This window comes from Cebus imitator, unplaced genomic scaffold (assembly GCF_001604975.1).
Source record: "Cebus imitator isolate Cc_AM_T3 unplaced genomic scaffold, Cebus_imitator-1.0 Scaffold135, whole genome shotgun sequence".
Taxonomy (NCBI): Eukaryota; Metazoa; Chordata; class Mammalia; order Primates; family Cebidae; genus Cebus; species Cebus imitator.
In genome coordinates, this window is record NW_016107450.1 from 751,985 (window position 1) to 765,091 (window position 13,107).

A 13,107-nucleotide genomic window follows, 5' to 3' on the forward strand; every position below is an offset into this window, starting at 1 on the left:
AAGATTGACGGTGCTTTTCTGACTCTGCACCAAGAACCGCCACACCAAGGCAGCGGCAAAACTGCCTCACCGGCCTCAAGAGTCACGCTGGCGACACGTGGGGCTCCTCCGCTGGGAATCTCCTGGTGTGTGAGCAACAAAAATTGATCTGAAAGTGTGGCGTCCTCTCGTTCTCTGCTCTTTCAGTGGGAGCTGCAATCCTGAGCTGCTAGTGATCAGCCATCTTGGATCTCTCTCCACTCTATGTCTTGCACTCTAATGACTTTCTTTTGCTGTGCAGAAGCTGTGGAATTTGATTAGGTCCCATTTGTCTATTTTGGCTTTTGTTGCCAATGCTTTTGGTGTTTTGGTCATGAAGTCCTTGCCTATGTCCTGAACGGTTTTGCCTAGGTTTTCTTCTAGGGTTTTTATGGTGTTAGGTCTTATGTTTAAGTCTTTAATCCATCTGGAGTTGATTTTAGTGTAAGGTGTCAGGAAGGGGTCCAGTTTCTGCATTCTGCACGTGCTAGCTAGTTTTCCCAACACCATTTATTAAACAGGGACTCCTTTCCCCATTGCTTGTTTTTGTCAGGTTTGTCAAAGACCGGATGGTTGTAGATGTGTGGCGTTGCCTCCGAGGCCTCTGTTCTGTTCCATTGGTCTATATCTCTGTTTTGGTACCAGTACCATGCTGTTTTGATTACTGTAGCCTTGTAGTATAGTTTGAAGTCCAGTAGCGTGGTGCATCCCGCTTTGTTTTTTTGCTTAGAATTGACTTGGCTACATGGGCTCTCTTTTGGTTCTATATGAAGTTTAAGGTGGTTTTTTCCAGTTCTGTGAAGAAGGACATTGGTAGCTTGATGGGGATAGCGTTGAATCTGTAAATTACTATGGGCAGTATGGCCATTTTCACAAAATTGATTCTTTCTAACCATGAACATGGAATGTTTCTCCATCTGTTTGTGCCCTCTCTTATTTTGTTGAGCAGTGGTTTGTAGTTCTCATTGAAGAGGTCCTTTACATCCTTTGTTAGTTGTATTCCCAGGTATTTTATTCTCTTTGTAGCAACTGTGAATGGCAGCTCATTCTTGATTTGGCTCTCTTTAAGTCTGTTATTGGTGTATAGGAATGCTTGTGATTTCTGCACATTGATTTTGTGTCCTGTGACTTTGCTGAAGTTGCAATTTATCAGTTTCAGGAGATTTTGGGCTGAGACCATGGGGTCTTCTAGATATACAATCATGTCGTCTGCAAATAGAGACAATTTGACTTCCTCTTTTCCTAATTGAATACCCTTTATTTCTTTTTCTTGCCTGATTGCTCTGGCTAGAACTTCCAATACTATATTGAATAGGAGTGGCGAGAGAGGGCATCCTTGTCTAGTGCCAGATTTCAGAGGGAATGCTTCCAGTTTTTGCCCATTCAGTATGATATTGGCTGTGGGTTTGTCATAAATAGCTTTTATTATTTTGAGATACGTTCCATCAATACCTGGTTTATTGAGGGTTTTTAGCACAAAGAGCTGCTGAATTTTGCCAAAGGCCTTCTCTGCATCAATTGAGATAATCATGTAGTTTTTGTCTGTGGTTCTGTCTATGTGGTGAATTACGTTTATGGACTTGTGTATGTTGAACCAGCCTTGCATACCCAGGATGAAGCCTACTTGCTCATGGTGGTTAAGCTTTTTGATGTGCTGTTGCAGTCGATTTGCCAGTATTTTATTTAAGATTTTTGCATCTGTGTTCATCACGGTTATTGGCCTGAAGTTTTCTTTTCTTGCTGAGTCTCTGCCAGGTTTTGGTATCAGGATGATGTTGGTCTCATACAATGATTTGGGAAGGATTCCCTTTTTGGATTGTTTGGAATAGTTTCATTAGGAATCGTACCAGCTTCTTTTTGTATGTCTGGTAGAATTCAGCTGTGAATCCGTCTGGACCTGGCTTTTTGGGTGGCAGGCTCTTAACTGCTGCCTCAACTTCAGACCTTGTTATTGGTCTATTCAGGGTTTTGGCTTCTTCCTGGTTTAGGCTTGGGAGGGTGCGAGTGTCCAGGAATTTATCCATTTCTTCCAGGTTTACTAGTTTATGTGCATAGAGATGTTTGTAATAATCTCTGATGATGGTTTGTATTTCTGTGGAATCTGTGGTGATATCCCCTTTATCGCTTTTTATTGCATCTATTTGATTATTCTCTCTTGTTGATCTTTTCGAAAAACCAGCTCCTAGATATATTGATTTTTTTGAAGAGTTTTTTTGTGTCTCTATGTCCTTCAGCTCTGCTCTGATCTTAGTTATTTCTTGTCTTCTGCTAGGTTTTGTGTATTTTTGGTCTTGCTCCTCCAGCTCTTTCAATTTTGATGACAGTGTGTCGATTTTAGATCTTTCTTTGCTTCTCATGTGGGCATTTATTGCTACATATTTTCCTTTAGACACTGCTTTAAATGTGTCCCAGAGATTCTGGTACATTGTGTCTTCATTCTCATTGGTTTCGAGGAACATCTTTATTTCTGCCTTCATTCAGTTATGTTTTAGTTTATATCTCTTAGCAGAGATTCCATATTTGTTCATTATTAAGTTCCTAAACACATTTACAATAGCTGTTTTATGGTTATTGCCTACAAGACCAACATCTGGGTCACCTTGGGGTCAGTTTCTACATTTTCTTTTAATTGTGGGTCACATTTTGTTGCTTCTTCAACTATCTAGTAATTTTGTTCTACTGGAAATATTGATCACTGTAATATATTGTAGAGGCTACGGATTCCATTATCTTCCTCTGAAGAGTGTTGATTTTTGTTCTAGAAGGAGGACTTTGCTGAACTCAAACTCCAAACTCTGTCTCCTCTGTTCTGGAGAGGAGTTGAATCTCTTAGTTCTTTCAACCTTTCAGCTGTTTTCTACCAGGTCCCTTGGAGTTTCCCTCACACAAACACAATTTAGGGGGCAGCCAACTGTATTTGGGTTAAGTTTACACATAGATTTTGAGGCTCCTTCCTATGCAACCCCCTCTTTTCCACGATTTCCCCCCTTCACTTTACAGCCTTGCTAATAGTCCTGAACGCTGTCCTCTGACTCCTCAAGCCAGTGAGACTGCAGCTTTTCCTTTTAGGGAGTGATATTAGGCAAAAAGGTACAGAAACACAAATATCACACAGTGATGTTTCCCTGTTTCAAGGACTAATTCTCCTGTTTCTGCCTGCTTTTAATCATTCATTCTCTAGTGCCTTCAAGTAGTTGGTTTTTATTCATATTTAGTCCAGTTTTAATAATGGTTATCTATAGGGAGATAGTATGATACAAGCAACATCATCAATACTGGAAATGCCAATTAGGTTTTTAAATCTGATATTTTTATTGGAGATAAAGATTATTTTGTCCTCCTATGCCCTGACATATTCATCTTTCCTAATCCATACACAGAGCAGCCCACACAGTTTCTATGAATTATTACTTCCATTTCTGAAGAAATTTCTCTATGGCATAATGAAAATAATGTGGCCTTTGGAATCAAGAAATTATTTATCAACTGTATGAACTTGGAGAGATTATTTACCCCTTTGTGCTTCTCCACTTGTATTATGAAGATGGTCATTTAAATCTCACAGGGTTGTTAGAAATATTAATTACTTATGTCACAAAGCATATAAGTAAGTGTTAAAAAGAAAATAAAAACTTTTGGTTCCTTTCCCTTAGACCTCTTCCTCCATCCCAGCAGTGGAAATGGTAGAAGGAATTCCTAACACACGACCACCTTTTTCTATAATAGCTACTTTAGTATTCCATTAGTTTAATTCCATTTACTTTAATGTTCCATCAGTAACATTTAATTGTTTACTTTATAAGGAGGAAAGAACAAGAGAGAGAAAAAAAATCCCATTTTATGAACAAGTATGCACTAGAGGCAGGGACTGTTGAAGGAGACACTGAACACAGGGAGGATTAATTCCCCCACCATATCTCTGGGCAACCAAGTGTGGAGGCAGGAAGACATACAGCAATGCAAAAGGCATTATCATCACAGAATTTCTCCAGGTGTGAATGAGAAAGTCTTTCTATGGATATGATAAATATACAATACATCAAAGTAATCTTATAAACAAAACTGCTAAGAAAAAGGCAAACTTGAAAGGTAAATTCAAAAAATTTTAAAGCTTAAATATGTATTTAATGAATTTTTAAAAAATTTACTGTGCTTCTCCTGTTTATAAAAAGTTTGTTTCTTGAAAAGAAATGAACAAATTGGAATTGTACAGGACTATATCTTGTAAATTTTACAATTAATGTCTTTATCTGAGTCATTACTTCAAATGTTATCTAACAAAGGACTGAAGATGAGTCTTATGAATCAATATAAGAGAATGCCTTCAGATTGCCGCAATTCATGATCACTGTTCTTTAAATATAGATATACTGTCACCTAATCACATCATCTAGCCAATTCATATTTTTCCATCTTATCTCAGGTATATAACAGAAGTCATATATTTCACTAATGTCCAGCTGCACCATTTTTACAGAACTTGAGCTGTTTCCAGTACTCTATTACAAAGGCATAATCAGGGGTCAATTGTTCTAAGTGGTTTTCTTAGAGCTGCTCCAAGGAAATCAAAGTGGAGACAAGGCTCCAACAAACAGGGTGGAACTGAGAAGAAACTGGCTGTTCCAGGAAAGTAAGAGTCAGAACTGATAATTATAAGACTCTCATGATTCCATAATTACACAGGGCTAAGATGATATATACTCCGCTTACACCACTAACAGTAAGCTGAAGAAGAGCCACAGCAAAACTGACATATTTAAATAATGACTCAGTACATCTTATTAACAGAATACTTTTACGTTATTGATTGGTTTAGAAGTTAACACAGTAGTATCTATAAATATGATCATCTTTCTACATCTATAAGCAATGGAGAAGAAAAGAGGCCTTCTCTTGGGTTTCTTAGGTCTACACTGGTACAAACCAGAGGTTAGCAGCATTATTCTATAAAGAGCCAAATAGTAAATATTTAATCTTGCAGGCCACATAGTCTCTGTTGTCATTGCTCAACTCTTATTATAGCATGACAGCACCACAGACAATAGGTTAATTGAATAGATATGGCTGTGTTACAATGCAAATTTATTTATAAAACCAGGTGGTGGGCTAGATTTGGTCTATGGGCTGTTTGCTGACCACTAGGTAAACAATGAGAGGTAAGTATCTAGTGCAAAATGATACTAAATAATGTCTTGAACACATTACCAATTTTCAAATGATGAGTAAGAAATACATAGATCAGTGCAATTCTGTTTTTCTATGTTAATAATATAGAAATCACAATTTCATATTCCGTGAACTCAATACATAGTTGAACCAATTTTTCTATGTATCATCACAACCTGAGAATTACTTACCTGTGCATAATCGCCAAAAGGTGGAGAATAAGCAATGCACTTTTCCAATGTGTGTTGTGATTCATTTCCCTGAGAGATTGCATCCAGAATGCTGCTTGCAATTCCAGTCTTATGAAGAGTGGTTTTACTTGCAGGGGCTAAAGGCAGAATCAACAAGTTTATTTATTTTATTATAAATTTATTTGTTCAGGTTATTTTAAATAATTATAAATATTTTAAACATAAATTATATTTTATTATAAATTATAACAGCATATTATCAAATACAACAAAATTTTAGTTTACCAATATATAACTAAACAGATATATTTTCCCCTGGGAAAATACAGTATATGATACTGTCTCATTCATTTGAAACAACTTAAAATGGACACTTGTTCTATGGGTAAATAATTTTGGTGGAAAGGTTAAAAAACATACATGTCTGGCTGGGCACAGTGGCTCATGCCTGTAATTCCAGCACTTTGAGAGGCTACAGTGGGAGGATCACTTGAGCCCAGTAGTTCAAGACTGGCTTGGTGAAACCCCATCTCTACAAAAAATACTAAAAATAGAAAAATTAGCCAGGAATGGTGGTACATGACTGTAATCCCAGCTACTTGGGAGGCTGAGACATAAGAATTGCTTAAACCCAGGAGGCAGAGGTTGCAGTGAGCAGAGATGAAGCCACTGCACTCCAGCCTGGGTGACAGAGTAAGACTCTGTCTCGCAAAAAACAAAAAAACAAAACAAAACAAAACAAAAATAAGCTGGGCATGGTGGCATATGTCTGTAGTCCCAGCTACTCAGCAGGCTGAGGCAGGAGGATCACTTGGAGGTGGAGGCTGCAGTAAGCCAAGATCACAACACAGCACTCCTGCCTGGGAGACAGATTGAGACCTTGTCTCAAAAACAAAACAAAACAAAAAGTGTGTGTGTGTGTGTGTGTGTGTGTTCTCTAAAATGAGGCATACAAAATGTAAATTAACCATTCTTATTAATGCAATAATTGTCACCATCAACTTTTAGACCAGATTAATACACAACAGGTATATTAGAAGTGCATTTACATTTTTTCCAGCTCAAAAAAAATTACAAATTAATGTTTGGGTTCAAGGATATTTCATAAAATACAGAGGATGTATATTAAAAATGAAATTCATCTTTCTTCTCTTTTCATTTAATCCTATTCTTCTTCCCAGAGGAAATAGTTTAGAATTTACTTTTTCAGTTTTACTTCATGCATTTACACACTCAAGTATATAGATGTAAGGATATATAACTTTAAATAAACATAAATGGAATCATTTTATGTGTATATTTGCCAAAATATGCTTTAGAGTTCATGTTATATCAGTATATACAGATATCCCTCAAGTATAAAAAAAAACAGTTGCACAGTATTCAATTTTATGATAAGCTATTTAAGCATTCCCCTATTAACAAATATTAAGTACTTTCCAGTTTTCCACTATTTACAACTAATGTTGCAGTGAACATCCTTGTGCCTGGAGCACATCACCTTTCTGATTTTCTCTGAAAACAGTATTTGAATGAATAGTTGATGCATAGTAATTGAAGGCTTGAGGGGGATCCTCCAAAAAGTAAGTGAGAATTCAACTCCCACCAATTACTGGTAGCGCATACATTTTGGGAGTATCCAAATACTCAAGATATATTAGTTTATTTATAGGTTTAAACTTCTGGTTAAGAAAAATGATTGTATATGAGTTGTAATGTTTTCCTTAAATAAAATATCATGCATTTTGAGTGTCTTAGTTTTAATTATTCTTTCAATTTAAAGAATAATGTAGGCTTTAACTTGGTCAATAGATATTATTTGCTTCCACTAAGTCAAAAATTAAAGTAAGACTTACTATAAAAAGTATTCAATAAGACTCCAAAACAAGAATACTGAGCCCCTACTTACATGATAAGCACATGCTGGGCAACACACTTGCCAAATTCAAGTATGGATTTTTACTGAGCCGAATTTCTTTTGGTGGTTCTCCCAAGAGTGAAGTCTGATTCTTAGAGGCAGCCTATTTAACAAAAACAAAGCAGGGGGTACTTATTGAGAGGTACCTGAAAATAAAAATGAAGAATATAGAAATACTTATTTTTCAATACATCTAGTGTACTTACAAAATATTTAAGGATGTTGACTAAAATTATCATATTTCACCTGCTGTTAGTTGTTCAAATAGGTTTTTTAAAAACTATGCTAGAGCCATAGAACTTCAGAACTAAAAGAGAATGAAAGGACATCTTGTACAACCTTCTCACTTGGATCAGGAAAGAATTCATCTTCACAAGAAACATCAAATTCCATCTCTCTTTTCCAGGAATACATATATATATATATATATATATATATATATATATATATATATATATATATATATGTATGTGAGATGGAGACTCACTCTACTGCCCAGGCTGGAGTGTAACGGTGCAATCTTGGCTCACTGAAACCTCCGCCTCCCAGGTTCGAACAATTCTCCTGCCTCAGCCTCCTGAGTAGCTGGGATTACAGACACATACCACCAGGCCTGGCTAATTTTTTTGTATTTTTAGTAGAGATGGGGTTTCACCATGTTGGCCAGGCTGGTCTCAAACTCCTGACCTTCATGATCCCCTTGCCTTGGACTCCCAAAGTGCTGGGATTACAGGCATGAGCCATCGTGCCCGGCCTGTTACCAATATTTCTATTTAGATTTTTTTTTAAATATTTTATGACCAAATAACAAATGCAAAGTTTTTAACCTCTGGTAGTAAAAATAATATCAAACAAAATAAACAAGTTTAATAAACTCCAGCTCCATATTTAGATAATGCTAGAAACACATATTTCTTGAAAATGTATAACAGTATATTTTTATGTAATTAGTTAGGTGTAAGGATTCTAGTACAGTTGACCCTTCAAACAACATGGGGGTTAGGGATGCCAACCCACTACACAGTGGAAAATCTATGTATAACCCTTAACTACCCAAAAAATGAACTACTCATAGCCTACCAACAGCAAACAATTAATACACAGTTTGTATGTTACATGTATTACATACTGTATTTTTACAATAAAGGTGGAGAAAAGAAAATGTTATTGAGAAAACCATAAAGAAGAGAAAATACATTTACAGCATTGTAGTGTTTATCAATATGAATAATGTCTTCTGTTTACAAGACGGATCTGTCTGAAATGGTGGACAACAGCAGCTGCAGACCTCAATCTGTGGTACACGTCAAGCAATTCGACTTTTTCTTACAATGTCATGACTTGAGCTTCTTGAGCACTTCTAGTATCATTAGTGGCATTTTGTACGGATCCCAGGATGTTATTCAAGGTTTGTGGTATTGCACTAAACATGACGAAAAATATGCAAGCATTATCAGACATCACTTTTCACTGCAATAATTGATTTACTGGAGAGATGAATGGCTCACATGGAGATGATTAGCAACACACAGCATTGTAAGTGGCTACTCTCGACACTTGAGCTCACTGCAGTAGGAACAGGAGGTAGCTACAAAATTATCACAGTAGTACAGTATATATTACAGTTAATTTTATGCAGTTATGATTTAATGCCACATCTTTATGTTGGTTTACGTTTCACTTAACTGTGAATGATGCCATTTATGGTCTGTAAGTATGTATGTTACTTTTGATAAATTTTAACTTTTTTTTTTTTTTTTTGAGATGGAGTCTTGCTCTGTCACCCAGTCTGCGTGCAGTGGTGCCATCTCAGCTCATTGCAACCTCTGCCTCCTGGGTTCAAGTGATTCTCTGGCCTCCGCCTCCTGAGCAGCTGACACCACACCCAGCTAATTTTTGTATTTTTAGTAGAGACAGGGTTTCACCATATTGGCCAGGCTGGTTTTGAACTCCTGACCTTGTTGTTCACCCCCCTCAGCCTCCCAAAGTGCTGGGATTACAGGTATCAGCCACTGCGCCCGGCCAAATTTTAACTTTTTAATAATAGGTTTGTGTGTATGTTATGGTAGTAAATTACAAAATAAACTAATATCTACATATTTTTTGCATTCATGACATACATAACTTATTATTTTCAATATTTCTAGGCTATGGGGTTCATTTGTGAATTTTTTCAAATTTTTTCAAATTTCCAAAAAATCTTCCACTGTATTTATTGGAAAATACCCAAGTATAAGTGGACCTGTGCAGTTAAAACCCATGTTGTTCTAGGGTCAACTGTATCTAGAAAACTCCTAAAAACCCAACAATGACAACAAAAATGAACCTGATTTAAAATGGGCAAAAACTTTAATAGACATTTCTCCAAAGAAAATATACAGATGACCAATAAGCACACACAAAAATACTCAACATCACTAATCATTAGGGAAATGCAAATCAAAACCATAATGAGATACCACTTCACAACCATTAGGCTGGCTGTAACTATGAACTGATTGTTTAAGTCTCCCCAGAATTCATATGTTGAAATCCTAAGCCTCAATGTGATGGTCTTAGAAGGTGGGGCCTTTGGGGGGTAATGAGGTCATCAAAGTAGAGCCCTCAAGAATGGGATTAGTGCTCTTATAAGAAGAGACATGAAAGGGCTTGCTCCAGCTGTGTACCATGTAAAAATGGAATGAAGAGACAGTCATCTGAAAATCAGAACAGTATCCTCATCAGACGCTGAATTTGCTGGCACCTTCTCTTAGAACTCCCAGCCTCTCAAATTGTGAGAAATAAGTGTTTGTTGTCTAAACCACCCAGTCTATAGTATTTTTGTTACAGACAGCTAAAACAGAAAACAAGTGTTGGTGAGGATATTGGAAAATTAGAATCCTTGTGTACTGCTGGAGGGAATGTAAAATGGTGCAGCTGCTGCGGAAAACAGGATGACAGTTCCAACAAAAATTAAACATGCATTATGATATAATCCAGCAATCCCATTTCTGGGTATATACCCCAAAGAACTGAAAGCAGGGACTCAGATACCAATGTTCACAGCAGCATTATTCACAATAAACAAAAGGTAGAAACAACTCACATATCCATGGATGGCTGAATTAAAGCATGGTATATACACACAATGGAATATTATTAGGCCTTAGAAAAGAAGGAAATTTGGATACGTGCTACAACATGGATGATCCTTGAAAACATTATGCCAAGTGAAGTAAGCCACACAGAGAAGGACAAATGGACAAATATTTTGTCACCTAGGTACCTAGAATAGCCAAATTCATAAAGACAAAAAGTAGAAGCAGTGGTTACCTGGGCTAGTGGAAGGGGGAAATGAAGATTTATTATTTAACGGGTACAGGTTTCAGTAGGAGATAATGAAAAGGTTTTGGAGCTGAAGAGCGATGATGTTGCACAACAATATGAATGTACTTAATGCCATGGCACTCTACACTTAAACATGCTTGAAATGGCAAATTTTATATTATGTATATTTTACCACAATAAACAGAAACTGTAGATGCCATCCCTGTCTCCCTGAATAAAATTCTCAAAGGTTGTGGAGTTGGAGTCCAAATCTCTCCTTTTTTTTTTTTTTTTTTCCCACTAGAGGTGATTCTGGAAACAAAAAGGTAGACTCAAGACTTACTGGTCAACACAATATTAAAGATGCAGGTCTAACCATCTAAAGCAAATTATTTCAGCCAAGTCTAAAATCTCATAATTAGAAAACACTGAGGTTACCTGGTCCAACCCCTACTGACAAAAAGAGGGGTCATTTCTATTAACACAACATCCTTTACAGATGCTCGCCTGGGGTCTGCTTAATTGCTTTTGGTGACATGGCATTCACATCTCTGTGAAACAGTTAAACTTCCTCTTTGCTTAAAAGCTTGAATTGTTCTTTCTTATATTAAGCCTAAATCTGCTTTATTGTATGTTATACTTATTAGCTAGTTCTTCCCACTGGAGGTACACACAATACCATATGACTACTCTTTGAATAGGTTTAACAATGTCTATGTTCGGTTGTCCCTTTCCAGGTTCCATATATCCATTTCCCCTGAATTATTCTTCACAGGACTCATTTTCCAGAACCTGCCCCCATTTTGGCTGTCCTCTTGCAGACAGGCTCATTTGCCCATTATGTGAATCACAATTCTTCTAAAGACTCATGATGTTTTCAAGGAATTAAAGGTTGCAAAGAGATATGAAGTATTCATATATGAATTTTATTTGTGAAATTTCCCTCAATAACCCAAGAAATGAATAGTGCAGATAAATTTTTAAAATTCATTCTATAAAGAATTGCCAGTTGGGTGCAGTGGCTCACACTGGTAACACCAGCACTTAGGGAGGCCGAGGCGGGCAGATTACCTGAGCTCAGGAGTTCAAGACCAGCCTGGTCAACATGGTGAAACCTTATCCCTACTAAAAATACAAAAATTAGCTGGGCATGGTGGTGGCATGCACATGTAATTCCAGCTACTTGGGAGGGTGGCAAGGGAACCGCTTAAACCCAGGAGGCAGAGGTTGCAGTGAGCTAAGGTCACGTTGCTGCACTCCAGTCTCGGAGACAGAGTGAAACTCAGTCTCAAAAAAAAAAACAAAAAGAATTGCCTCAGCTTTCTCAAAGTACAATTGTAGTGCATTCTAGTCATACCTCTTGCTATGACTAGGTAACACTAAAATGTCTTACAAATTCAGTATTATTTTGACATATGAATACAAGAAACTACATGGCTTTTTTTCCTTAAAAACTACTTAAGCCTAAGTTTTATACCACTTACAAACCAAAGTATTTTAGGGTACAAATATAATAAAAATTAGATGTACTTTAGTCAACCTGCTTTTATAACATTTACAAATATCAGTGGTATATAAATCAATAAAATAATTGGGTAAAAAATTCCAGAAATAAAAGACAGGCCAGATTCATTTGAACAAATCAGAGCTTAACAGCTGGTTTTAATATTTTTCAGATAAAATTGGTTCTGCCTTTAAATATTAAAATACTTTGATTAGCTACAGAATACATATTTTAGAAAAAAGTATATTTTAAAGAAAGCATTACTATGTACTTAGCCTTATAAATAACATTATGTTGTTCTTACAAGGAATAAAGAATCCACATTTAAATTATTTATAAGAGACATAACTCATTTTACACAAATATATTTACACATCTGTGTGTACACACTGTTTTCTTACCCCTGAACTTATCTCTGTGCCTTTTGGCTGGCTTTGCTGCTGTTTATGGTGTCCCGCACGCAAGCTTCCAGCAGCAAGGTTTGGAAAGCTCTGAAGATAAGGCTGCGACCCTGAGAAATTTCCTTCTGCCATTCCCACCATGGCTGGCTGTTTCTCCTGAGTATTACTGTGCCCTGGCCCAGCCTGTCCAGCAATGTGCTGATTTGCAAAGAATGGTAACATGCCCATTCCAGCTGTTAACGTTGTTTGAGTTGGAATCAGGCTAGTTGCTGCAGCAAACCACAAATGCAAAAAGCTTTTAGTTAGAAAATATTTATTCACAATAGTCCTTTTGATTTTGTTAAGTTATGAGCCAAATGCAGAGAAACCAAGTTTGTACCTGTTAGATAACAGCAAAAAGTAAGGTTAGAGGTTGTTAATTAGGAGTTCCCTTTATGGGGGGGGGAACCTACCTACAATGGTAATGATGCTCTTATTTTCAGCAACTTTCAGGGTAACCTCAATGATATAAAATTTTTAAATTTTAAAATTCTATATATAATTTTTTTTTTTTTTTTTTTTTTTTTTTTTTTTTTTTTTTTTTTTTTTTTTTTTTTTTTTTTT

General features: G+C 36.5%; 1 protein-coding gene across 4 annotated transcripts in view; it reads right to left on the minus strand.

The window, feature by feature from the left end:
• The window catches only part of RAVER2 (ribonucleoprotein, PTB binding 2), a 118,717-nt gene that overhangs the window by 24,004 nt on the left and 81,606 nt on the right, over nucleotides 1-13,107 (minus strand). For all 4 annotated transcript variants that reach the window (XM_037743110.1, XM_017541532.2, XM_017541531.2 and 1 more), the window contains exons 9-11: nucleotides 12,505-12,773; nucleotides 7,285-7,396; nucleotides 5,376-5,512 (exon numbers count right to left, since the gene is read on the minus strand). In XM_037743110.1, coding sequence (XP_037599038.1) covers nucleotides 5,376-5,512; nucleotides 7,285-7,396; nucleotides 12,505-12,773 — 518 coding nt within the window. The remainder of the gene's footprint in view (nucleotides 1-5,375; nucleotides 5,513-7,284; nucleotides 7,397-12,504; nucleotides 12,774-13,107) is intronic.